Source organism: Mesocricetus auratus, unplaced genomic scaffold (genome assembly GCF_017639785.1).
Source record: "Mesocricetus auratus isolate SY011 unplaced genomic scaffold, BCM_Maur_2.0 Super-Scaffold_100027, whole genome shotgun sequence".
Classification (NCBI taxonomy): Eukaryota; Metazoa; Chordata; class Mammalia; order Rodentia; family Cricetidae; genus Mesocricetus; species Mesocricetus auratus.
Genome location: NW_024429208.1, coordinates 5,871,807 through 5,896,359, shown reverse-complemented (window position 1 = coordinate 5,896,359; position 24,553 = coordinate 5,871,807). Strand labels below are relative to the sequence as shown.

General features: G+C 50.9%; 1 protein-coding gene across 3 annotated transcripts; it reads right to left on the bottom strand.

Annotated features, from left to right (window-relative positions):
• Positions 1–790: 790 nt before the first annotated feature.
• Positions 791–24,551, bottom strand: Rnf8 (ring finger protein 8). 3 transcript variants are annotated; one of them, XM_021235810.2, is made up of 9 exons: positions 24,281–24,551; positions 19,989–20,117; positions 13,334–14,077; positions 10,522–10,584; positions 8,715–8,804; positions 6,295–6,402; positions 4,840–5,044; positions 1,447–1,612; positions 791–1,179 (listed from the first exon to the last, which is right to left on the bottom strand). In XM_021235810.2, the coding sequence occupies exons 1-9, from the start codon at positions 24,389–24,391 to the stop codon at positions 1,008–1,010; spliced, it is 1,788 nt and encodes a 595-aa protein (XP_021091469.1). In that variant the 5' UTR covers positions 24,392–24,551; the 3' UTR covers positions 791–1,007. The 3 variants fall into 3 exon arrangements, with proteins under 3 accessions (XP_021091469.1, XP_012979808.1, XP_012979809.1); XM_013124354.3 differs by lacking the exon at positions 1,447–1,612 and having other exon boundaries at positions 1,018–1,179; positions 24,281–24,549; XM_013124355.3 differs by lacking the exons at positions 791–1,179; positions 1,447–1,612 and adding an exon at positions 2,485–3,420.
• Between the last annotated feature and the right edge of the window lie 2 nt (positions 24,552–24,553).

The window sequence follows — 24,553 nt, the reverse complement described above, 5'->3', positions numbered from 1 at the left end:
TGCTGGTGGAGTTTAAGTGACTCTACTAAGTCACGCTAACGCTACAGAGTGAGTTCCAGGACAGCACGGTTACGTAGAGACCTCGTCTCAAGACAAATTAAAAAACAAGGACAACTTAGGCTGGCCTCTGGAAAACACTCAACACATTTGCACTCTGACCTCCTACCCAAAGAATTTTCAAAGAATGGTTCTCCAGGCAGATGGGAATCAAGTCACCACACGATGTAACCGTCGGGCATTCCTACTACAGGAACAGGCTTCCTCGCATTCTCGTGACACATTAAACTGGCACACAGGTGTGACCTCAGCACTCAGGAGGCAGAGGGAGGAGGACACAAAGGACGAGGTCTCCCTCAGTCACACAAAGTTTGGGGCCAGACTGCGCTACATGAAACAGTCTCAACGGTTTAAAAAAAAAATGTGTGGAAAAGACGGCAGGCAAGGCAAAACGGAATGAACCTCACCTTTTAAACGAAGAGGAGGATGTGTCTAGATCTGGTTAAGTCACTGCTTGTTCTTGAAGCTAAGGAAGGGAGCTGCAAACACCCTCTGAATGGCACCTGCATGACAGAGCTCCCCCAACAGGGAAAGCAGCGACACCCTCAGAATGGAAACAGGGTACCCAAAGCCCACCATGGGGACCATGAACTGGAGCTGTCGGGCTGACGCCTGCTGGCAGGCTAGCTCGTGGGCAGCCACTCTCCTGGCTGCAGGCTGTGAGCTGCCAGTGTTTACCTGGGAGACTGTCTGGGAGCCGGAAGCAAATACGCTGGAGCCCAGAGGAGCAATGGCGGGTTTTATGTTTTATTTCCAAGAAATGACATCTTGTTTTCACAAAGAAAAGGTAAACCAGACTCAAAATGCAAGCTGCCTTCAACAGGGGGGGAGGAGGGAGGGAATGAGGTATCAAAAATAATCAACAAATTAAGAAACAACAGAACTCAACTCATTTATCACGTAGTGAAGCGGTCAGTGCGGAGTCCCAGAGATACTCGAGACGGACGGCGTCAGGAGGGCTGCGGAGCCTGCGACACAGGCTTCCTACTCAGTCTCTGCGACACATGGCTCCCAGATGATGTCCAGGGCGGCCCGAGGGAATCCTCTAGGCCACTCCAAGGTGCCATGCCCCTAGGGTCTCTCCCATGTCCTTGGAGCGTGACCTTCATGACAGTCTCCTTGCTTTGGAGAGAAAGACAGACATGTGAAGGAGGCAGCCGCGCTCCACCCCCTCGCATCCCCCTTCCATCTCTGCCGCCTTCGCTGCTTCTCCACACCACCGAGAGAGAGAGAGAGAGAGAGAGAGAGAGAGAGAGAGAGAGAGAGAGAGAGAGAGAGAGAGAGACAGTGAGCCAGCTCATGTCACAGCTTGCAGCTTGGTCCTGGTTGACGCTGGGCTGCGAGCTGATGGCATTGCCCCAGCAGCCTCCAGCAGCAAGAGGAGCCCACCTGGGACAGCAAGTTGTCACCGTCAAGACCGACAGGCTCAGGAGAGCCAGCGCCTCTCCAGCGCCAGACCACGCGAGGTGGACTGAAATGTGAGGTAGACAGGCAGGCAGGGGCGGCCCAGCACCTCTCCTTGGCCACGGCACGGATCTCCCAGACACAACTGCTCCTGGGTGTGGTGGGAAAGGAGGGGCAGCGCTTGGGAAGGCTATTCTCATCCCGGGTGTTACAGACAGTAGGTCCTGGTGACGAGGCACCGACATCTCAGGACAGAGCTAAGTTAGAGAACGGCTTTATACCTCCCCGGAAGAAGGCAGCTTCGGCAACCACGGGGCACAGACTCGGTAAGAGGGCAGCGGTGCTAGGACTTGCTGGGTCACTACTTCATAGAGTCCAATTAACCCCAGTGCTGACCGCCACTAACCCTGCCGCGATGCCACTGTCATTTCCCTGAACGGATGCATGCACGACTCGTTCCTTAGCTGTCCACCTAGTGCTTTGAGACAGTCTCTCATTATGGCCTGGGGTCTACTGAGGAAGCCGCCAGCAAGTGTCAAGAACACGCCTGTCCCCACTACCCCAACACTGGGGTTTTAGGTGCCACCAGGTTCAGTTTTTTAAGTGGCTCAGGAATCAAACTCAGGTCCTCAGGCTGGTAGCACCTCACCAGCAGCCACCTCCCCTCCTTTGTCATCATCGTCGTCGCTGTTGTCTCAAGCTGTGTTCTGAGTCACCGATTACGGATGAAAAGGGAAACAAACACATGACGAGGAAAACAACAACAGAAGACGGGAGGGGGAGGGGGAGCAGCAATGGAGAAACAAGAGTGATAATTCTAGTCATGGCCATTCACTGCCAACCTGGGACAGTCTTGCAAAACAAATTTTTAAAAATCAAAAACTTAGCTGGGTGTTGGTGGCATGCACCTTTAATCCCAGCACTCGGGAGGCAGAGGCGGGTGGATCTCTGTGAGTTCGAGACCAGCCTGGTCTACAGAGTGAGTTCCAGGACAGCCTCCAAAACAATACAGAGAAACCCTGCCTCGAAAAATAAAACAAAATAAAAATAAAAAACTTATAGCTAGGCATGGTGCCACTAGGGAGGCAGAGGCAGAGGCAGAAGCAGGTGGGATCTCTGTGAGTTTGAGGTTAGCTTGGTCTGCATAGCAGACTCTGCGTCAATAAATAAATAATCCAAGTGCGCCACTGCGCACTCTCTGAGGGCACCCTTGCCGAGCCATTTTCCTACAGACAACAGCTACACGCCGAGGACAGGGCGGGGTCACACCTGCTGTCTCATACTTACTTGCTAGGTGTCACCCGACTGCTACCACCCCCCCCCCAAGGTGACATCAGAAAGGCTTCCAGAGGAGCGGACAGACCTCTGCAGGGCCCAGGACCCGGCCAGTTCCTCTGGACCGCCTTCCTCTTGGCTGGCTGAGGTGGCTGAAGTCACAGGCTTGGTGGGCCCCCATCTCACAGATTCCCAGTGCCTTCTCTACCACACACCCCCATGAGGAGCTTCAGTTTAGCATCACAACACCGAGGGATCGTATTAGAGGAGACGGAGGAGCACTCAGGACACGGGCTCTTCTAGAACATGACACACGCTGGACAAACTGAACTCTCATAGGTGTCCCCTCCCTGACACAGACAACGCATGCCAGTTCACAGGTCACAACCTGGTCCTGACTGAACCTGGCTCCAGACACTGTTCCTCTCTGAAAGGGAAGCAAGATGACAAAAACAAGCTTCCCCGTCTACCCGCCCACCAGCAGACCCTCCCAGTCTTGGCTGTTCTGCAAGTTGCATCCCGTGTCTTCTGCTGAGCATCCAGGAAGCCTTGAAGCTCGGTCCAAACATCGCTTCCTTAACAGGATCCACTCATGTCCGCCTGCCCAGGCCAGCGGAAGCAGTTCTTCCGGTGAAGCCGCTCAGGGTGGGCATTGCTCTCCACCCCAGGGCTAGTATAACGTTCCTATGGGATGACAAGCGGAAATGGAGAGCAATGGGGTTCTGCCAGAATCAAGGGCAGAGGTAAAGCCTGTGGGGGCTCTACACACTGGGCACAGAACACTCCAGCAGGTGTCAGGGAAGCGACACCTTCCTGGACAGTGGCTGGCGGGACACGCTTCCGCACCGCCGGTTCTATGATGCGCTTGCTGCCTGCCCGGTTTCAGAGCAAGGCTGCCTATCGGTCTGCAGCAGATTCCTGTCCCCTACTAGAAATACTTGATGCCTGCAGTAGGGCTAGGAGAGAAGAAAGCTGCAAACAGAACACCCAATTCTTGCTGATAGCATCTGGCCTTTTAGGCTGCCCAGCATCACTGGACTTAGTGCAACCAAGCCACACACCCTGGCCGGGTGGCAGTTAAGGATGGCAGCTCCTCCTTCACTTCCAATTCTCAGAAGGTGGTGATGGCACATGACAGACACACGCCTCTGCTCCGCCTTTTGCACAACGGATCTCTACCCAGCAATCGAAGCATCCTCCCCAGTAGCCTCCTGGATTTGCTCTAAGAGTCTCTTCGGCGGCAACACCATCAAGAGAAGTGTATCCCTGCAGGTCTTGGCACGGCAAGCCCCAAGTGTGGCATGATCACTTAAATCAGTGGTTCTCAACCTATGGGTCTCGACCCCAAGAGACTATTGAAAAATACAGATGTTATGATCCATAACAGTAGCAAAACTGCAGTTATGAAGTAGCATCAAAAATAATTATTCTACGGTTGTGGGGTCACCACAACATGAGGAACTGTATTGAAGGGTCACAGTATTAGGAAGGCTGAGAAACACTGACTTAAATACACGAACATCTATCTCCCAATCTTTTCAAAGTCCTTTACCCAGAAGACCCACAAGACAGAACGGGTGTGTGCATATGGAACAGTACTGGGGACGGAGCCTGGGGCTTTGTGGATGCTGGGAAGAGCTGCTGAGCTGCCCCAGCCGTAAGCCACGGCTCTTACAAACGAGCTTGTCCGTGTTTCCCAGGTATTTTCTAAGCCGCGACTGACTTACACACATCTTATTTATAGTCTGTCAACGCGAGTGGCAGGATCAAGCTGTGTTCAGCAACAGCACCATCTGGTGGTCCATATGGCAAACCAAATGACTGTGTTTCTAGTCACAGCTCTTTTACTGCCCTCCAGGATCAGGGTATACATAGCTAAGCTTCCCACCTGGGGAGGCTCCAACTCCAGAGGTCAGTTCTAGTTCAGCCCTTCCCTATGCGGCTGCCTCAGCTCCCTTTACACTCCCACCTCTCCTGCCTGTCCTCAACTCAGAAATCATTGACTACATTCTAATCCCCAACTTCACCCCTTAAAATGCCCAACGAGGTTCCGAAATACTTGAGTCCTTTGTTGAGGAGGAGGAGTTCTCAAAACCCACTTACCTTTCCGTTCCCTGAGAAGGATACTCCGGCGTTCTCTCACTTCTGAGCTCAGATTATCCACCATCTTATTAATGCAATTGTCCAGAACCAGGGAGTGGGTTCTGGACTCAATATCCTTTCGACAAATGGGACACTCTAGTTTCCGTTTCATCCATTCACTGATACAGAAGGAGCAGAAACTGTGGGCACAGTTCAGGGTGACAGCCTACAGTGTGAAAGGGACACAAGGACACTTGTCATTCTACTTTCTCAAAGCCAGAACAGGAGCAAATCTCCAAGGCCAAAGGAAAGTTCACCAGCCCGGTCCTACAAACACGCTCTGGGATGCTGAGCAGTGTGGCGCACACCTTTAATCCCAGCACTCGGGAGGCAGACGCAGACGGATCTCTGTGAGTTCAAGGCCAGCCTGGTCTACAAAAGCTAGTTCCAATACAGCCTCCAAAGTCACAGAGAAACCTTGTCTCGAAACACCAAAAAAGAAAAAAAAAAGAAAGAAAAAGAAAAACAAACAAAAAAGATGTCCACTCCCTCGTTTCTTCCTTCCTTCCTTTCTTTCTTTCTTTTTTTTTTTTTTTTTGGTTTTTACGAGACAGAGTTTCTCTGTGTTGTTTGAGGCTATTGGTCCAGCCTGGCCTCAAACTCACAGAGATCTGCCTGCCTCTGCCTCCCGAGTGCTGGGATTAAAGGCGTGCGCCACCACCGCCCGGCCCTTTCTTTTTTTTTAAAGATTTATTTATTTATTATGAATACAACATCCTGCCTCCATGTATTACGGATCTTATTACGGATGGTTGTGAGCCACCATGTGGTTGCTGGGAATTGAACTCAGGACCCCTGGAAGAGCAGTCAGTGCTCTTAACCTCTGAGCCATCTCTCTAGCCCCGCATTGTCCTTTCTAAAGCTATCTAAAACCCTGTCATTTGACAGCAGTACAAACTGAATTGGTTACAAATGCTATAAATTAATGAAAACTAAAAGCTGGTGACAAAGCAGCAAATGGTAACCCTGGAGAGAGGGGCTTCATTTTCAAAAGGGTCCCCAAAGCCCTGAAATATATTCACTCTGGCCCGAGTACCCACAGTAACCACACAACCAATGGCATTCAAAAGGACACACCACAAGTCTACGCTGAGCATGTGCCCCGTCCAGAGACAGGACAGCAGTAGTGGGCAGCTCCATCCCAACGCTTCACAACTCTAATGCTGCACAGCCCTGGCGGGCTTTTCACTGCAGTTAAAGTGGCAACTGTGCTAAGTAAACATCTAAGAAGAGAAAAAGCACGGTGAAGACTGCGTGATGTAATGAGAAGTGTCTACCTTCTGACGTCACACTGAGATCAAACTGCTCTAGGTTTCCGAGCAAAATTCCCTTCAGTGTGACTCCCTGTGGCAGACGAGCCCGGGTGGCCTGGTGAACCGTGGGGGCGGGGCTGAGCCACAGCTCGCTCATACTTAACTCGATGAAGTACTCGGAGCAAATGACACACTGCAGCTCATTCTCCAGCACGTCGTTCACGTGGCTGAGGACTTCCTCCTTCTGGGCCTGCACCTTCTCCTTTTCTTCCTGCAAAGACACAACGCCACCTGTCACTCACCTGGGGAAACGAGCCGGAATGCAGGACGGAGCTGTCTGAGTGGGTCAGGACCCAGGGCAAACGGCTTCCGGTGCAACTATGCAAGAATGAAACTCCCTGTGGTCGCCCTTTCCCAAGAACTGCCTGTTAACACGGAACACTAGCTCCATCTTCTTCCCATTGTTGTGGCCAGTTCCCGCTGAAAGCTAGCCTGCAGTATGACAGCAAGAAGGGGTGAAGCCCACCTAAGGGTGGCTAGGCGCATGGGTGGGACAGGATGAGCGGCCTAGAGCAAACCCTGCTCTTCTCCCACGTGAAGACACGGTGGGGTGCCATCTGTGAGCCCAAGTCCTCACCAGACTCTCACCTGCCAGCACCTTCTTGGAACTTCCCAGTCCGCAGAACTGGGAAAGAGAAATGTCTGTTGCTGATTAGCTACCCAGTTTATGGTATTTTAACTACAGCAGCCCGGAAGAACTAAAACGCTACTTTTTTAGCATCTGTATTACGTGTCCTTTTTGCTCCCTTCCCCCAAATTAGCCAAAGTGGATAGGGGAGCACTAGAATATTCTCTAGCAAGATATGACCTGAGTAATAAAAACTTTTCCCTATACTAAAAATTGACAGGACAAGATAAATGAGCTGTACGGTTCCGTCAGCAGCCGTCTCTCTGCTGACCTATGGCTGGGAAGATGGCCTCCCGCAAGTCCTCTCGGGCTCTAAGCTGTGGGAGACTGGCCACTTCCCACTTCTGTTCCCATACTTTCCGAAGGGTCAGAGGAAGGGCCTCCATTACATTCTTTTGAAATCTTAAGTTAGTTATGTCATCCCCCAAACACAGAGCAACAGGAGCCCAAGAAAAGGAGGAGAATCCACTCAGAAAGTATCTAAGCAGGGGTTCATGTTTCCTCTTTTTCTTTCCTAATCAAAACAGACTATATAGTCACTTAATGGGGAAGGAGTGTCCAGGCTCGTTTGTAACTAATGTCAAGTTCTGAGATGTGCACCATTGGTTGGGCGCCAGGGTCCCCTGAAACTGGAGTTACAGATGGCTGTGAGCCACCATGTGGGGCGCTGGGAATTGAACCTGAGTCCTCTGGAAGAAAGCAACAAATACTCTTCACACCTCGCCGGCCCACTTGGAGGATCTCTAAATGCACGGTTTTAAGGCGTGTGGTAAATCGAAGAGACAGCAAATGGGAGCTGGGGAGACGACCCAGTGGCTTTAACAGCACTGGCCGCTCCTCCAGAGGACCCAAGGCCCAACTCTTAGGACACACAGAGAGTCGACAGCCGTCTGTAACTCCAGTTCCAGAGGACCCAAGGCCCAACTCTTAGGACACACAGAAAGTCGACAGCCGTCTGTAACTCCAGTTCCAGGGGATCCAACACCCTCTTCTGGCCTCTTCAACCCCACTACACACGTATGTGGTGCAAAGACATTCAGGCACATTGCTTGGATATACAAAATTTTAAGAGAGAAAATGAGTTCAAGGCCATTTTTGGCTACACAGTTTAAGTTTGAGGCCAGCCTGTACTATGAGACCCACCTCAAAACAAACAAACAAATAAATAAATAAATAGTTGTGGGAGTCAAGTGTGGGTGGTGTGTGACAGTAATCCTGGAAAGTATTTGCTAGGCAGAAGTGATTGCTGAGCAGCCTGGGATGCACGATAAAACCCTGACTCAGGACAGAGCCTGCCCAGACACCCTAGCACCTACCACAGCCACCAAAAAGGACAGGGACATCGATCCTTCTAGGGAGAAAGTCGCCTTCCTTTTGTTCTCAGCTCCAGTTCGGAGCCTGGAAAAGGAGAGGAGAGTCTGACTTGGACACTCCAGATTAGAAGCTGACCTGTGGGCTGGATGGCTGCCCACAGGTCTCTTCAGCTTGGCCTTTGTGGTATTTAAAAATACAAATACAATAAATACAAAAGTTGAACTTGTACATACATTGAAAAATCATTGATTCCTCATAAACAAGAGCGAGTTTTGGGACAACCAGAGCTGCAGGAAGAAACCCCCTTGAAAAAGGAAACAAAACAAACATACACCGAGAAGAGCTCTGTGACTTGGATGGGGGAGACACATCTTGACAGGCAGCTGCGCAGACAGAGGCCAGGACGCAGGTCCAGCGAGGGAGGAAGCAGGGGCTGCTGCACGCACGGGAAGCGGCTCCCCACTTTACAGGTCACCTCCCCAAGGTAGGGAATAGCCAGCCGTCTGTCTTTATTCACCATGGCAACCGTGCACTCCTGGGAGTGCTGAGCAAGTCCTAAGCCTCCCTCCTCTGTCCAGTACCTTGGTCTGCTCCAATTCTTTGTTCTTGGCTTGAATGATTTTCTCAAAGTCCTTCTTGCTGCGATTTAGCTCTTCCATTAGAGCCCGATGCTGCAGAGACAGCAGGGAAGCCGTCAGGATGAGCTGTGTAACAACGCTCTTGTTAGACACACACACACACACACACACACACACACACACACACACACACACACAGCAAACCTGTCAGTCCTTTGGAACTAACCAGGCCAGGGTCTGCTACAAGCTGGCATGCCCAAGTGCCAACAGCTGACATGCTGTGACTGACTCCTTACACCAAATGTCAATGGCATTGATGGGTTGGGATGTGACCCAGTCACAGACTACACACTTAGTGTGCACGAAGGCCTAGGCTTGATACTGCGCCAGCAAAGGAAAGAGCACAGGGTATGAGGGAAGGAAGGGGAGGGGAGGGGAGGACTGAGAAGCTCAGCGGGTACAGGTATCTGCAATGCAAGCCTGGTGACCTAGTTTGATTCCTGGACTCCACATGGAGGAGAAACCAGCTGCGGAAAGCTGTCCTTCACACACACTGTGAAACATGAGTACCCACACACACACAATTCTTTTTAAAAACGTGCTCATTTCCCTCTTATTTAGTGCTTGTATGAGTGTAAGCCACATGTGTACGGGTACCCTGGGAGGCCAAAAGAGGGCGCCCAGTCTCTGTGAGTTACAGGGGTTGTGAGCTGCCTAGCGTGAGTGCTGGCGACCAGACTCCGGTCACGTCTCCAGCCCCACAGGGGAGTGCTGTGTGCATTCACACACTAAGTAAAAACACAAACAGCATTTAAATACTCAGATGGGAACAATCCTATAAAGTGGAGAAGCTCAAAAAATTCAAATTCCAGAGATACCATTTTCACCTAATTATTTCCCAAGCTATCTGTGCACCTCCCCGCATGGAAATCAGGGCAGGCTCCTTCTCACATAACCGTTAGCAGGGACAGGGCTGAGGTACAGACCTGCAATAAGCAAACAGAAAGATGGGCCCTGAGCGAGTCTGTACGCAAAGCTGCCGCTCGCTGTGCTCAAGGAGGGTTAACCAGCGTGTCACTAACCTTTCGGCTGGACTTGCATCAAGCTACCGAGCATAACCAAGCTCAAAGACGGAGCAAGGGTTTTTGTTACTGTTGCGTGGTTTTGAGACAGGGTCTTGCTCTGTAGACCAGGTTGGTCTTGGACTCACACTCACAGAGATCCAGCTGCTTCTGCCTCCAAGTGCTGGGGTTAAAGGTGTGCGCCACCACGTCCAGCTGGAGCAAGTTTTAAAGGTATACAAGAGCACATAAAAGGCAGTCACGTAAAAGCAGCCACGGGGTCCAACGACAGTTACAAGTGGTCTTTTAGGTGACTTGTCACTATTCTGGTAAGTGGATGCTTTTTGCTTAGACTGTACATTCTCAAGCTGACCTAAAATGCTTGACTGGAACATTCCTGAATGGCTTCTCGATGCCACAGGGCAGGGATAGTGAGGCCCTCAGGCCCAAGCCTTAGCTAACATGTCCTCTCAGCTGTCCTCACTATTCCAGAAAGCTCCCCCATTTCTACAGGGTGTTCCGTCATCACCAGAGTGGCTCCTGCTTGATGAAGAAGATCTGTGTTTCCATGTCTGTGAGGCTGCAAGTCCCCAGGCTGAGGGTGAGAGCATGCCCCCTGCTGTGTCTGCAGGCTCCAGATCACAGAGCAGTGGGGCTAAGAGGCGGAGGCAGCCAGTGGCCCAGTGATGGCTGGCCGTTCCCCACTCGCCAACCACCACAGCCTCTGGCACCGGGAGAGATCAGGTTACCTCCTGCAGAGCCTGGGCCAGCTGTTGCTTCAGGTCCTGTTCTCCTTGCTCTGTCTCCAAACCCTGAAAGGCCAAAGCAGAAATGGAAGGTTTGTTTCCCTGCACGTCGAGGGGGAAAGGGAAGAAAACCCTGTGACACAGCAGGTGTGACAAGGGACAGCACGGGGCAGGGAGTGGCAGAAAACCCCCCCTTTTCCTTCAAGCTGTCGGCACAGGGTGTGAACAGTCTCCTTGCTCCAGCCCCGCACACTCAGGGCTGTCACCTTCAAGCCTCCGGCTGAGTGGCCCTGAAGACCACAGGGCGACAGGCTAAGCTTCTTCTATGACCTAATGCCACGATACTCAGATAAAACTGAGCCACAGGTACAACCCCGCCTCCCCCCCCCCCGGCCGGCACCCACCGCGCTTCCACGCTTCGCCTCTCCGCACTGACCCCCCCTACAAGCCACTTTCTCCCTCGCCTGAGCCTCTGTCGCCTGCCTTTCCTCTACCGGGCATTCAAACTGTCACTCATCTGTGGCCAGCTTCTTCCAAACAGCCTCCATGTCCTCGCTGCCTTAGGAATTACCTACGGGGTGGGAGATCCTGAATCGTTCATAATTTAAGGTGCCACCCTGAAAAACCATTCTTCCAATGTGTTAATGGGCAGCACATCTTGTCTTAAATTACTTAAGGTGGCACATGCCTTTAATCCCAGCACTCGGGAGGCAGAAGCAGGCGAATCTCTATGAGTTCGAGACCAGCCTGGTCAACAGAGCGAGTTCCAGGACAGCCTCCAAAACAATACAGAGAAACCCTGTCTCAAAAAACCAAAAAAAAAAAAAAAAACCAAACAAACAAACAAAAAAACTTAACGATTAAAAACAACACTAAGCATTTTAATGCCAAGCAGATTCCCGAACACAGTGTCGGGCAATACGGTGCTCCAAACACCGAGTGTAAAGCAGGGGCAACAGCTTCTGGAGCAGTGACATGCCAGGGTACACCGAGGACAGAGGGAGACGCAGCTGACACAAAGAACCGGATTTGCTTCTCGAAGTCACGCATACATGACCTGAAAAAAATTGCTAAGCCAGTCTCTCCTGTCTTTAACCCTCTGCTCCAGAAAAAAGAGACTCTGTAACTGTATCTTTAGTACACAGTGTAGCCATACACGCTAACCCCAGGCACAATCGCTTCTGAACACAACTGTCCTTTAGAGAACTCTTGGTGAAGGTGTGATACACCCTCTGTGAACTTAAGAGTTGTCTGGGATGGGCAGGGGAAGCTATGCATGCCCACCACACATACCCTGAAGGCACCTGTGTAATCCACGGCTTTTGCTAATCCTACCAGCTCAAGGACATGGCACAGAGTAGAATGAAGTTCATACATTCTTCAGAAATAAACTCACTATTACAGGCTGTTCCTTGCCCAGAGAGACCCAAGCAGGATAAGAACACCTTTCACCTCAGTGGTTCTGATCCTTCATGGTTCTAAGTCAACAGTACGGAATTCTTGACATTCACCATTACCTGAACAACTGGGGTGGCAATGACAAGGCTCCTGCCACACGGGAAGTGACATTTTAAACAGGGACAGGATCAGCTCCAGTCCAAAGCTTCACACAAGAGCTTCTCATCTAAGCGAATGATCTGGAGAGGAGCACATACTTGGTCCTTTCTCTCTCTCTCTCTCTCTCTCTTTTTTTTTTTTTTTTTTTTTTTTTTTGGTTTTTTGAGACAAGGTTTCTCTGTGGCTTTGGAGGCTGTCCTGGAACTCACTCTGTAGACCAGGCTGGCCTCGAACTCACAGAGATCCGCCTGCCTCTGCCTCCCAAGTGCTGGGATTAAAGGCGTGTGCCACCACCGCCCGGCCTGTCCTTTCTCTTGTACCACTCAGATACATCTTTTATTTCCTAGTGGCGGCTTGTCACTCAGCCAGCTGTGTGCCTTCCCATGGCATTCTGATTGACCAGGATAGGAACAAAACCATCACCCCCTGATGGGGATGTCCTTCTGCATATATGTTTCTCTTATTGGTTGATGACTAAAACACTGTGACCAATAGAGGCAGGGAGACAGGCAGGACTAGGAGACAAGAATTCTGGGAAAGGCAGGGAGAGAAAGCTCACCAGAAGGAGACGACGTGTAGTCACCAAAGGAGTAAGAGGTCGAGACCCTTCTCTGGTAAGATAAGACCATGCGGAAATACTTAGATTAATAGAAATGGGTTAATAATTAAGACAGAGCTAGTCAATAAGAAGCTCTAGCCTTTGGCCAACAGTTTTATAATTAATATAGCATCTGTGTGTTTAGTTTGGGGCAAATCGGCTGAGGGCCCAGACAAAAGAAACGGACAGCAACATCTCCCCACCCAACTCCCATTAGCTAGAGTGAGTCTTGCAGCCAACAAGCTGCCGTGTACAAGGACAGTACAACGAGCTGATTTGCACTTGCTCTGGCCTGTGACTTGGTTTTGACTACATAGAGCAAAGGGGTGAGTCCTGAGGACAGTATGGTTTCGTGAAATCCTGCTCTTGACCCAGCTTCTCCCTGAATTTACCTTGGATCTGAAACACCTCAGCTTTCCACCAGAGATGACCCACATCCCAGCTGGCTTGTACTCCACTTTCCTCATCTTGGCACCCTAACTGGCTCCTGACCTCATCGGTGTGCTGAAACCGTCATCTTTGCAAAACTCCGTCTTGGCTTTCTGCTCCCACTGTCTCCAAAGCTTAGATTAGCATCTGGTCCCTGCTTCAGAGACGACTCTAGCCACCACAAAGTGCCTGCCCAGCTGCGGGTGCGCCTGCCCGCTCCCTCCGGGGTACCTGGAGGTGATGCTCCTCTTCCTGGAACGTCTTCTCCAGCTGCTCCACTCGGGCCTGCTGCTGAGCCTGCTCTGCACACAGCTGAGACTGTAAGTCCTGCAGCTCCTTCTCCATCCGCACGATCCTCTTCAAGTTGCCCTTCCGGGTCTGCCTCCTCACGCTTAGCACAGCCATCTGCTTCTCGTACATCTGGGTTTTCAGCTTCAGAATCCTGGACATGTTCACCTTAAACAGCTCTAGGCTGCTCTGAGACGCTGAGGGGTTGGCGGCCTTCTGCTTCTTAGGGTAGAGTTCGATGACCTTTGGAAGAGTAGGGCAAGCCTGATTCCCGGTGGCCTTGTCACTTGCCTTGAGAGAAGTCACCTTGGGACACAGACACCTCGAGGGCTGGCTCGATGCTTCACCTTTCCCGCGTGACTTCACTGGCTCAGCGGTGGCGTCACAAGAGACTGCAGTTACTCTGCACTTGAGGTCCGAGGGGCCCTCGGCTGTGGGACTCTCTACTCCATCCAGACTGAACTTCCTCTTAGTTCTCAGGTCTTTAGTTCTCCCCACAGCCTGGTTGTTCTTTAGGGCAAGGCGGGGAGACAGCCTCTCCCAGTCTTCCTCGATAACTTCGTATTCATACTCCGCACTCTCCTTGCTTTCCAGGGGCACTCCAAGCTGAATATGGTCTCCCTTTTGGATGCAATAAACCTGTAATGGTGCCAGACGCTCTCTGTTCAGCCAAACACCATTCAGACTCTAGGGAAAAAGAAAGAACAACAAAATAAGCTCCTGATTTCCCTCCTCTTAATGGAATTTCTCTCTTGTTGCTACAAAACCTTCTGCCTTTTCAGAAGGAAAACCCTTGAGAGCACACAGAAATGAAAGGTTCATAAACCACCATCTTTGGGAAGAGCGCTGAGCACACGGCGCTTTGGCTTTCCACCTATATTTCATGTTCATGCCTCCACCGAGAACAGCCTGAGTAACGGGCAAGAATCACCTACTCAAAGCACGAAACGCACTAAAGAAGGCTGGAACTCAATCACTCCTATTGACCTGAACTCCAGGCAACGTTTCAAGAATGGAAAGAATGCAAGCCACAAGGCAGGCTTAGCCGGGAGTCACCCACATTCTGCACGTGGGCACCCAACACACCGAATGAGTATAGCACTTCCCAGTGTGCAAAAGTCAATACTTTGCACTGGGAGGGTCAAAGTGGAGGCGGGGCCTGCCCCAGTAACACCACGTATTGCAGTGCGGCAGACAGAGCTGGAGCCTGGACCTGAGCTCCCAGACCGAAGGCTATGCCTTGGGCTCCTTAGTTACCTGCCTTTAGCAATCCCACTTCACTTCTCTGGCTCAGCCTAGTCTCTAAAATGGGGACGTCTAGTGTCTACCTATCCCGTAGGTATAGGGAGGAGGATGGCGCTCTGGGGTGAGAGCACATGACGACCTGGTTCAGTCCCCTGCACTTCGATGAGAAAGGGCGCCACCCTTGGACGGGACTGCACGCGTCTGCAATGAGTCTCCATCGCTAGGCCTGAGTCACACCGGGCAGCCTTGCTTGCTTTGGGGTTAGTTACTGCGTCTCCTCTGTGCTCGACATCTCACCAGGTGGAGAGACGTCAAGGATAAAATAGACGAGGGCAGATTTTAGCAGCTACCTGTGGGAGGGGCAATGCAAGGACACACCTGCCCATGAAGGGTACCGTGTGGAGGCAGGACAGCGAAATGGAGATGACGAGTCCTAAGATGAGCGTTAGTGCCAACACGATGACACCGGCAGGGCTCTTAACTTCGGGGGAGAGGGCAGAGATGAAACTCACTTCAGAACCGAGACTAACACTGACACACTGGGTTTTACTTTAGTAATCTTAGGAAAGTATTGGTCAATATTCTAAGTGTCTTCAACAACACACAATAGGCAAATGTAAATGGAGAAATCATAAACGTACAGCTAGATGAATCATCCACAAAGTGAACGCGACGCGACACCTCAGTGCCATGTATGACACAGCTTTAAAAAGCACATCACAGCTTCCAAGAAGCCGGTCCCTCCTTCCCTCATTAGGGAACCAGCACCCTGCTGGAGTAATTTCACCTGGTTCTGAACATCACTTAAGTGGCAGCATACAAAACATGCTCCCTGCCTTAGCTTTCCCGTGTTGGGTGTGTGTGTGTATATGAGGCCAGCGAGCAGCACCGGGGATCCCCGCATATGCTCTCTACCACGCCTGACGTGCCCACACTCCGCCTTCATGTATGTCTGCGTGCTGTGTGTACACCAGAAGAAGGCACCAGACCTCCTGGAACCGGAGCTGAGAACAGCTGAGAGCCACCGTGTACACGCTGGGCATGGAACCCGGGTCCTCTGCGAGAGCAGGAAGTGCTCTTAACCACTGAGCCATCTCTCCAGCACCATTCTCCTTACTGTTATCCTTGTTTTGCTTTCCTTGAGACACGGTCTCACTGCGGAGCTCTGGCTAGCCCGCCCGGGACTGGGCTGAAATTCACAAACATCTGCCCGCTTCTGCCTCCCCAGTGCAAGCATTAAAAGCATGTACCACCATACCCGGCTTCCTCTTTTTTTTTTTTTTTAAGATTTATTATTTTGAATTACACGCGTGTGTGCATTTGAGTGCCAAGTGCCCACAGAGGCCGAGGAGCCTTACAGCTGGGCTTACAAGAGGTTGCAAGACACCTGAGGTGGGTGCTGGGAACCGAACTCAGGGAGATGTAGAGGTACAAGAGCAAGACCTCTTACTGCTCGGAGGGCAGCAATCAGGCTGGACTGACAGACAGTGAGTTCTCACCTCTACCCACACTGCCATACACAGCTGTTGACGCGCAGTTTGAACTCAGGTCCTCCTGCCCGCCTGGCAATCTCTCTAGCCCCGACTTTGTTTCTTTGGGATAGTCTGGCTACACAGCCCTGCTTGGCATGGAATCTGCCACTCTCTACCCTCCCAAACTTTGGGACTTCAGGCACATGTTAGCAAGCCCGGCAACTAGCTGTGGAGCCTTTTCACCTGGTATCATGTGTGTGAGAATTACCCATGCTCAATACAGTAGTGTTGACTGCAGAAATACTCTTCTATACCTTCTACCGCGGGTGGGCATTGCAAGTGTCTCCTAGAGACAGAACTGAGCTCCAAATATAAAATGTACAACTGAATGAGTTACGTATTTCAAGGTAGTTGAGACAAGTTACCCTCCCTCCAGAGAGGAAAGATAATCGTCCTTGTCCCTTATCCTTGCCAGTGTACTGTCTCCTGGCTTTCATTTGCATTTCCCTGATCACTGAGTTCCAACAACTTCTCATGGCTATGGAGTAGAATTTGGTACACTCTTTTGTGATGCACCTGCCTTTTAAAGTTTTAGAAACTGGGATATATGTGTCTTTTAAAAATCTGACTTGAGCCGGGCATTGGTGGCGCACGCCTTTAATCCCAGCACTCGGATCTCTGTGAGTTCGAGGCCAGCCTGGTCTACAAAGTGAGTTCCAGGACAGCCTCCAAAGCCACAGAGAAACCCTGTCTCGAAAAACCAAAAAAAAAAAAAAAAAATCTGACTTGAAATCTCTATACGTACACGAACATACTTCATCAATTATGTGCACAGCAAACACTTCCACTCTGGGCTTGTCTTTTTCTTAATGCTATCTTTTGAAGAATAGAAACCCGTAATCTTATTACACTACTATTGAATATGTCTAAGTCATGTGCGGCTCCCCTCCCCCGCTTTGGTGTGAAGCAGCCTCATAGCCGCTGTACTGGGGTCCTCCCGTCTCTCCCTGTCAACTTGCTGTAGGAGTACAGGGATCACAGACACTCGATTATCTTGGATGTCATTTACATGGCTCTGGGAGCCAAATTCTGGTCTTCATGCGTATGTGGCCAGTGCTTTACCTACTGAACCACATCCTCAGCCAGAGCTGGAGAGGTGGCTCAGTGGTTAAGAGCACTGGCTGCTCTGGCAGCGGATCCGGGCTCAATGCCCAGCACCTATAAGGAGTTTCACAACCATGTGTAACTCCAGTTCCAGGGAATCTGATTCCTCTCTGGCTTTCCCCAGGCTCTGCATGCATGTCATACACAGACATGTCGTACACAGACAGAGTACCCACCCGCATAAAACAAAAACCAAGAGTGCCAGGTAAGGGCTAGAACAGCAGACAGAAGTCAGGGCCACTCTGGTTGTTGTTGTTGCTAGCAGACCCGCAGAACTACTCCAAGCAGTGAGACTTAGCCACATAACATACACTCAGAGGACTTGAGATGCCAGGTTCTACAGCACAAAGGTAGAAATCACCAAGTGTCAGATGAGTTTGAGGCTGGCCTGCACTATGTAACAAGACCCCCATTAAAATAAAGGCCCCCATGATGGGGAAGTCCTGTGTGTATGTCAATAAAGCACTGTTGGCCAATAGGGAAGCAAGATAGGTGGGACTAGGAGTCGAGGAGGACTCTGGGTAGGAGAAACACAGGGAGTCACGATGTAGCCTGCCAGAGAAGTAAGATGTCCGGAACTTTTCTCCAGTAAGAGAAATACTTAGATTAACAATTATGGGATAAATACTTAAGTCAGAGCTAGGCAGTAAGAAATAAGCAAGGCCAACAGCTTCATAATTAATACAGCGTCTTGTGTGTTATTTGGGGACTACAATGCAGCAGAGCCCAGGCGACTGGCAAGGGGGAAAAACCAAAGCGGTGGCAAGGAAAAGGCTTCTCTCTACACCCCCATCCCACGGTCTACTCCCATTGCATCCCTGGGTGTCTGTACATCTGCACTTTAGGTACTTCCTAATTGCTGGAGTCTGTGTATTTCCCGCTGGACTGGCGACTTTACATTTCATTTAAAGGGGACAAAGAGATGGCTCAGCAGTGCAGAGCACTTGCTCCTTTTCCAGAGAACCCTGGTGCATAATCCAGGTGGGGCATCTCACAAGTGCCTGTGACTCCAGCTCTGGGGAACCCAAACCTCTCCTCTGCCTCAAGCACCTGTGCACAGATGTGCACACAATACACACAGACACACATGCATGTAAGTAATACAACAATAAAATAAATCTAAAAAGATTTATAGCAGAAAAACCCTTTATTCAGAGTCAAACGTTCCTGAGAACACTAACAGCTAAGCAGGTTTTTTGTTTTATTTTCTATTTTATTTTGTAAGCATTGGTGTTTTGCCTGCATGTATCACTGTGTGATGGTACAGACAGTTGTGTGTATATGTGTGTGAGTTTACATAGGTGTGTGTATATGTGTGGAGGAGTATCTGTGTATAGGTGTGTGTGGATGTGTAGAGGAGAGAAAAAGGGTGTGTGTGTGTGTGTATGTGTGTGTGTAGGGGTGTGTATGTATGTATATGTAGGTGTGTGTGTGTTGAGGTGGGTGTATAGTGTATAAGTGTGTCTATGTAGGGGTGTGTATGTAGATACGTATGTGTGTGTGTGTGTCTATAAGGGTGTGTGTGTATGAAAAAGAGAGAGAGTGTATAGAGGTGTGTATATGTATTTGTATGTAGGTGTGTGTGTGTTGAGGTGGGTGTACAGGTTTGTCTGTGTAAGGGTGTGTATGTGTGTGTGTGTGTGTCTATAGGTGTGTGTGGAAGAGAGGGGGTGCGTGTGTAGGGGTGTGTATATGTATGTGTATGTGGGTTTGTGTGTAGACGTGGGTGTACAGGTGTGTCTGTGTAAGGGTGTGTAAGTAGATGTGTGTGTGTGTGTGTGTAAGTGCTGAAGGGAAGGAGAGCACTGCAGTAGTTCTGTAGGCCCCAGGCCTCCCGTCCTCCATGAGCTTAGGCAGATTCCCAGGATCTCTGACTGCTGACTTTCCAAGGGGCCAGTTTCCAGTTTCCCCAGAAAGATCGTCTACTCTTTGGAAAAGGAGCCGTCACAGCTCCACTGCAGACACTCTCTTCCAGGTAGCGCTCGCTCCAGGCTGCTAGCAATCATCTGGCACAATCTAACTTCCTGCAGCACACAGCAGTGCCACACCTTGCAAAGAGAGCAGGTGGGCGTGGCTACAATTCTGAGTAGTATATGAGAACAACTATCAGGTGTAAAGAAAAGTACATATTTCTGGAATTAAAGATGTGCAGCAGGTGGATCTCTGTGAATTCAAGGCCAGCCTGGTCTACAAAGTGAGTTCTAGGACAGCCAGAGCTACACAGAGAAACCCTGTCTTGAAAAAGAAAAAGAAAGAAAAGGGAATTTAAAATCCCTACAGGGCTGGAGAGACGGCTCAGTGACTAACACTAACATCACACACATTGCTCAGCTGCCGGCACCCACACTCGGTAGCTCTCAACTGCCTGTAACTCTGGTACCAGAGGGTCTGCACAGCCTCTGCTGCCACCCGCACGCAAATTCACATGCCGTCCCCACCAAAGCACACACAACTTTAAATTCATACAATTTTTAAAAACACATAAAACTCAGCCAGGCTGTGGTGGCACATGCCTTTAATCCCAGCACTCAGGAGGTAGACACAGGCGGATCTCTGTGAGTTCGAAGCTTGGAAGTCAGCCTGGTCTACAGAGTGAGTACGAGGTCAGCCAGGGCTACCCAGAGAAACCCTGTCTCGAAAAACCAAAAATGAATAAATAAATAAATAACATACATGAACCTCGCTAGAAGTCACCAGGCTCGCGCGAACGCCATTACCTTGTTGTCCATGATTGTCCACTGTCCCTCGGGATTCTGCTTCAAAACACAGTGGTTCCGGGAAATCATCAGAGGGCATATCTTTGACATCAGCTGGTAGGTGACACCAAATCCTCGTCCTATAGTCACCTGAAAGGCAGAAGCAACGTGAGAGACACGTCAGTCACCAGGCTACACGGGGAGGCTCTTCACCATCTTACCAACCAGCAGGACGCAGGCCCTGACCTAGGGAAGCAGACATCTACAGAGACTCAACTCCTCCTCAGCTGCCACAGGGAGCCACCAGAGAGAAAACCGCAACACTTAACCACGGAGGGCAGTCCCAACAGACACACGGTGGCTCACAGCCACCCACAATTCCCAGCTGCGGGGGAGCCGATGCCCACTTCTGGTACAGTATTACCTCTTGGCCCTGCCCCCGGGCACCAGGCAGACACATAAAAACAATAACTTCAAAAAATAAGAAAGAGTTAATGAACTCTCCGGCTAGCACAGCCCTGAATGGTCACCCGCTTCTACCGCTCCGGTTCCTTCGGTTCATCTCCAACACGGCCGGCCAGCACACATGTAAGACGGGTCCTCGCCTCTTAAACGCCCAGCTTAGTGTCTCCTTCCCTGTGCATTCTTCCGGCTGGGCCCGGTTCTACCCTGAGTCCATCAGGAAATCCCCAGTCTCCTTCTACGCATAGCTGTGAAGTATCCGCCAAGTCACTATTCCTGGCCTCTGTTCCCAGCCATTGTACCTGATTTCCCAGGGCCTGAGTTTGAGTTTGTCATCTCAACAGGTCTATGAGAGGACTCCTGGCTTATTGCTACAGCTGTTATTTAAGGAAAACGATCTAAATTGGTCTACAACATCAAGTCACGGACCGCGCTCCCAGTTCCAGGCACGGCTACGGACTCCTGTGGCTCCAGCTTTCACGGAGCTTCAGTACACTGCCAAGGTGGCCTGAGAAACGATTCCATTTCTCCATCCTCCCCTCCCCCAAGATTACTGCGCTCTCTTTCTCTACCTGACTAGTTGGTAAAAGTGAATTCATATGGAGGACCTGACACTGAGTTCTGCTCATTTTCATCTTGCTGGTTCAGCCTAGCACACTGCCTCGTTAAGACTTTAAACTCCTTAATCTGCCATCAGCGAGACAGAAATAATGTTCCTTTAGCATTAGTTCCAGGAAACTGACATGACAGTTGATGTTGAACCTCCAGTCAGGACTTAAGAAAATAAAATAAGCTGGGTGGTGGTGGCGGCGGCGGCGGCGGCGGCACTCGCCTTTAATCCCAGCACTGGGAGGCAGAGGCAGGCGGATCTCTGTGAGTTCGAGGCTGGGCTGGACTGACAGCCTTCAAAACAATACAGAGAAACCCTGTCTCGTAAAAACCAAAAAAAAAAAAAAAAAAACCACACACACACAAAACCAACCAGCTTGAGTGTCTGTAGAGGACAGAAACAAAGCTCTGGTCCCTGCCTGTCCCACTTCCTGGCAGACCTCTCTAATCACAACATGTAGGGAAAAGAAGTGACCGTCTTTTGAGATTCGGGTCTTGGTTCCCTGATTCTTTTCTGTGTATAAGCATCTCTCAGCGGGGCCACGCTCCCTGAAGCTGTCCTGACCTCCACATATACACCACAGCACGCAGACAACCACATTCATACATACATACACAAGCTCTTCTCAAACGGAGAACGCGCAGGTCTGTGTACTAGCGTGGTGATGGGGGATAGTTAGGAATGGTTACCATCCTCACTCACTGACCATCCCACATTTGGTAACTGTTGCAGAGGAAGCACTCAGCGTTCCACTTGAGGGGGAAATGGCCCGGCTGCCACCGGGGAACACAGTACAGAAGACTAGGAGAGCAAGCACCTTGTCCTGAAACTGTCCCTGACTTAGAAACAGAGAAGAAATGTTCTTTGTCATCCTCCGCACTGTCCTGTCCCAGAATACAATGGTCCCATCTCTGCACCACTGATCACCTGAGAACTCCCACGGGCACTGACTGCTCCACTGACAACCATGTAGCACACTGACATTGATGCAGGTGATCTCCTGGTTCCTGTCCATCTTCACTAGCCCTGCCCCCTCTGCAGGGCTCTGTCTCTGAAATAACCAGGAAGTACGCTAAGCATCCCTTCCCCCTTTCCAAAATGCAGATTCACACACATACACAAATACAAGAGAAAACAAGCAGGTAAAAGACACAGCTTTTTCTCTGCAGGACTGAGGTAGCTGGCCTGCAATAAATCTCTATTCAATTGTGCTTCCACCAAAATCTCTAGATTGGTTTAGAAAGCTTAAAGACACCCATTCGGATAGGCAGTTTAGTACTAAAGGGTTGTCTTTGATACAAGATGAGGATCCATCCGTGTGTATCACCAGGCAGGCTTCTCTTATACACAGGCCACGGAGGGTCAATCCTCACCCTGACTTCAGCATTCTCTTGGTGTGTGGGGGCCTCTCTCCACACAGGTGTGATCCCACACAAACTATGGCACCATGTAGAGCCCTTGCTACCCTAGGGCTGCCAATCTATTCAGAAGTAATAGATTAGTTCACTGAACTGAGCCTCAATGAGTAAGTCAACACTTGACTAAGTTTCCCTACAGGGTTGAGAGAGACTAGTGAATGTTCAGGGGTCAGATTAGGTAAAGCAGGTGAAAAACCAGGACTTGCTCTAGAATATCACCTTAGCCAACCTATAAAGAAGTTCACAGACTCTTTCGTTGACTTCATGTTCAATGACTCTTTCGTTGTAGAAATAACCTTTCCTGGTTCAAGCCATAAACCCCAAGAGCAGAAACTATGTTTGTCCCTCAATTGAAAATCTAACCTTACCAATCCAATATATTTAATTTACACAGGACCACAGGACGTCTTAGTTAGGATGACTATTCTATTTTTATTTTTATTTTTTGGTTTTTCGAGACAGGATTTCTCTGTGGCTTTGGAGGCTGTCCTGGAACTCACTCTGTAGACCAGGCTGGCCTCCAACTCACAGAGATCCGCCTGCCTCTGCCTAGGATGACTATTGTGATGATGAAACCAAAAGCGAGTTGGGGAGAAAAGGGTTTATTCAGCTTACACTCCGTATCACTGCTCACCATCCAAGGAAGTCAGGTCAGAAACTCAAACAGGGCAGGAACCTGGAGGCAGGAGCTGATGCGGAGGAGCGTTCTTACTGGTTTGTCTGTTTTCTTCTGGAGCCCAGGGCCACCTGCCCAGGCATGGTGGACCCACAATGGGCACCTCCCACATCAATCACTAACTAAGACAATGCCTTACAGCTGGATCTAATGGAGGCATTTTCTCAATTAAGATTCCCTCCTGTGGCTGGCAGTGGTGGTGCACACCTCTAATCACAACACCCGGGAGGCAGAGGCACGAGGGTCTCTGAGTTGGAGGGCAGCCTGGTCTACAGAGTGAGTTCCGGGGGCTACACAGAGAAACCCTGTCTCGAAAAACCAAAACGATTCCCTCCAACTCCAAATACTGCACACTTTCCAAAGCCCAAAGGGTTCTGGACAGCCCGTACCTGACCCAGTCCTTCTTCCGGAGCTCGCTGCGAGGATAGCTTTCCTGGAACCAAATCCTAGCACCTCCCTCCCACTCATAACTGTGCCCTTTTTTGCGTTTTAGTTTTGCGTTAATGGAGCTGAACTCTACATACAGTTCAGCTGGTAGAGTGCTTGCCTTCCGGGGGCCTGGGTTCGATTCCCCAGCCCCAGCCTTTAAGCCTGCATTATCAAACACTGTACATAGTTTCTGGAGAGAATTGCTGTCCCTGACCCACCCCAACGCGCCAATTCTCCTCGGAGGTGGAATGGAAGACTTTATTTTATAAAGTTGGGAGGATTTTAGGCGAGTCACCCTTAAACTCGCGATCGCACTCAAAATCAACTCCAGACGCCCCCCGCAGCCATCCAGGCGGATCAGTGGAGACGCCTCTGCCTCAGTTTCCTCGTCTGAACGGGGTCATCTCAAGGCTCTGAGAGACACTAACAGGGACCCTGCTTCGCTCGGCTCCAAGCTTCTCAGCACCGGAGGACCCCGCGTCCGTTACGGCGGCTCTGGCACGGGGCGCGCTCCCGCGCAGCCACCCACCAACCCCGGCCTCTCAAGCCTCGGCCTCGCCTGGCCTCGCGGCCCGCTCCCGCCAGGCCCTAAGGCGGCCCGATCTCGCTGCCACCCCGGTGCCTCCCGCAAGCCGGATCGGCGTGGCTCCGCTCCCCAACCTCCACGCTCCCGCAGCGTCGTCCCCCGGGCCCCCAAGCCCCGGCCGCCCGTCCTCACCTCACTCGCAGCCTCCAGCTGCAACCACTCGCGGTCCATCCCCAGCCGCCGCAAGCACCAGCTCCGGCCGGCCGCGAGCTGCCCCGAGCCCAGGGGATCGGGCTCGCCCATAGCCCGCTCGGCACTGGGGCAGCCAGCGCTCAGCAACGAGCCAAACTCCAGCCTTCTTCCCGGGTCCGGCCCCGCACCATAACTAAAAGGAGCAATCGCGCAGGCAGCCGCCGAGTCGACGCGAACGCGAACGCGGACCCGCCCCTGGGCCTGCGAAGGCGG

Excerpts from the sequence above, each read along its gene's own strand:
- Rnf8 (XM_021235810.2), bottom strand. The coding sequence starts at position 24,391 with ATGGGCGAGCCCGATCCCCTGGGCTCGGGGCAGCTCGCGGCCGGCCGG. Across the intron at positions 8,805-10,521 it reads TGGCCCAGGCTCTGCAGGAG|CATCGGGCTCTAATGGAAGA; the intron begins GTAACCTGATCT and ends CTGTCTCTGCAG. Across the intron at positions 6,403-8,714 it reads AAGAATTGGAGCAGACCAAG|GAAGAAAAGGAGAAGGTGCA; the intron begins GTACTGGACAGA and ends GTGTCTTTGCAG.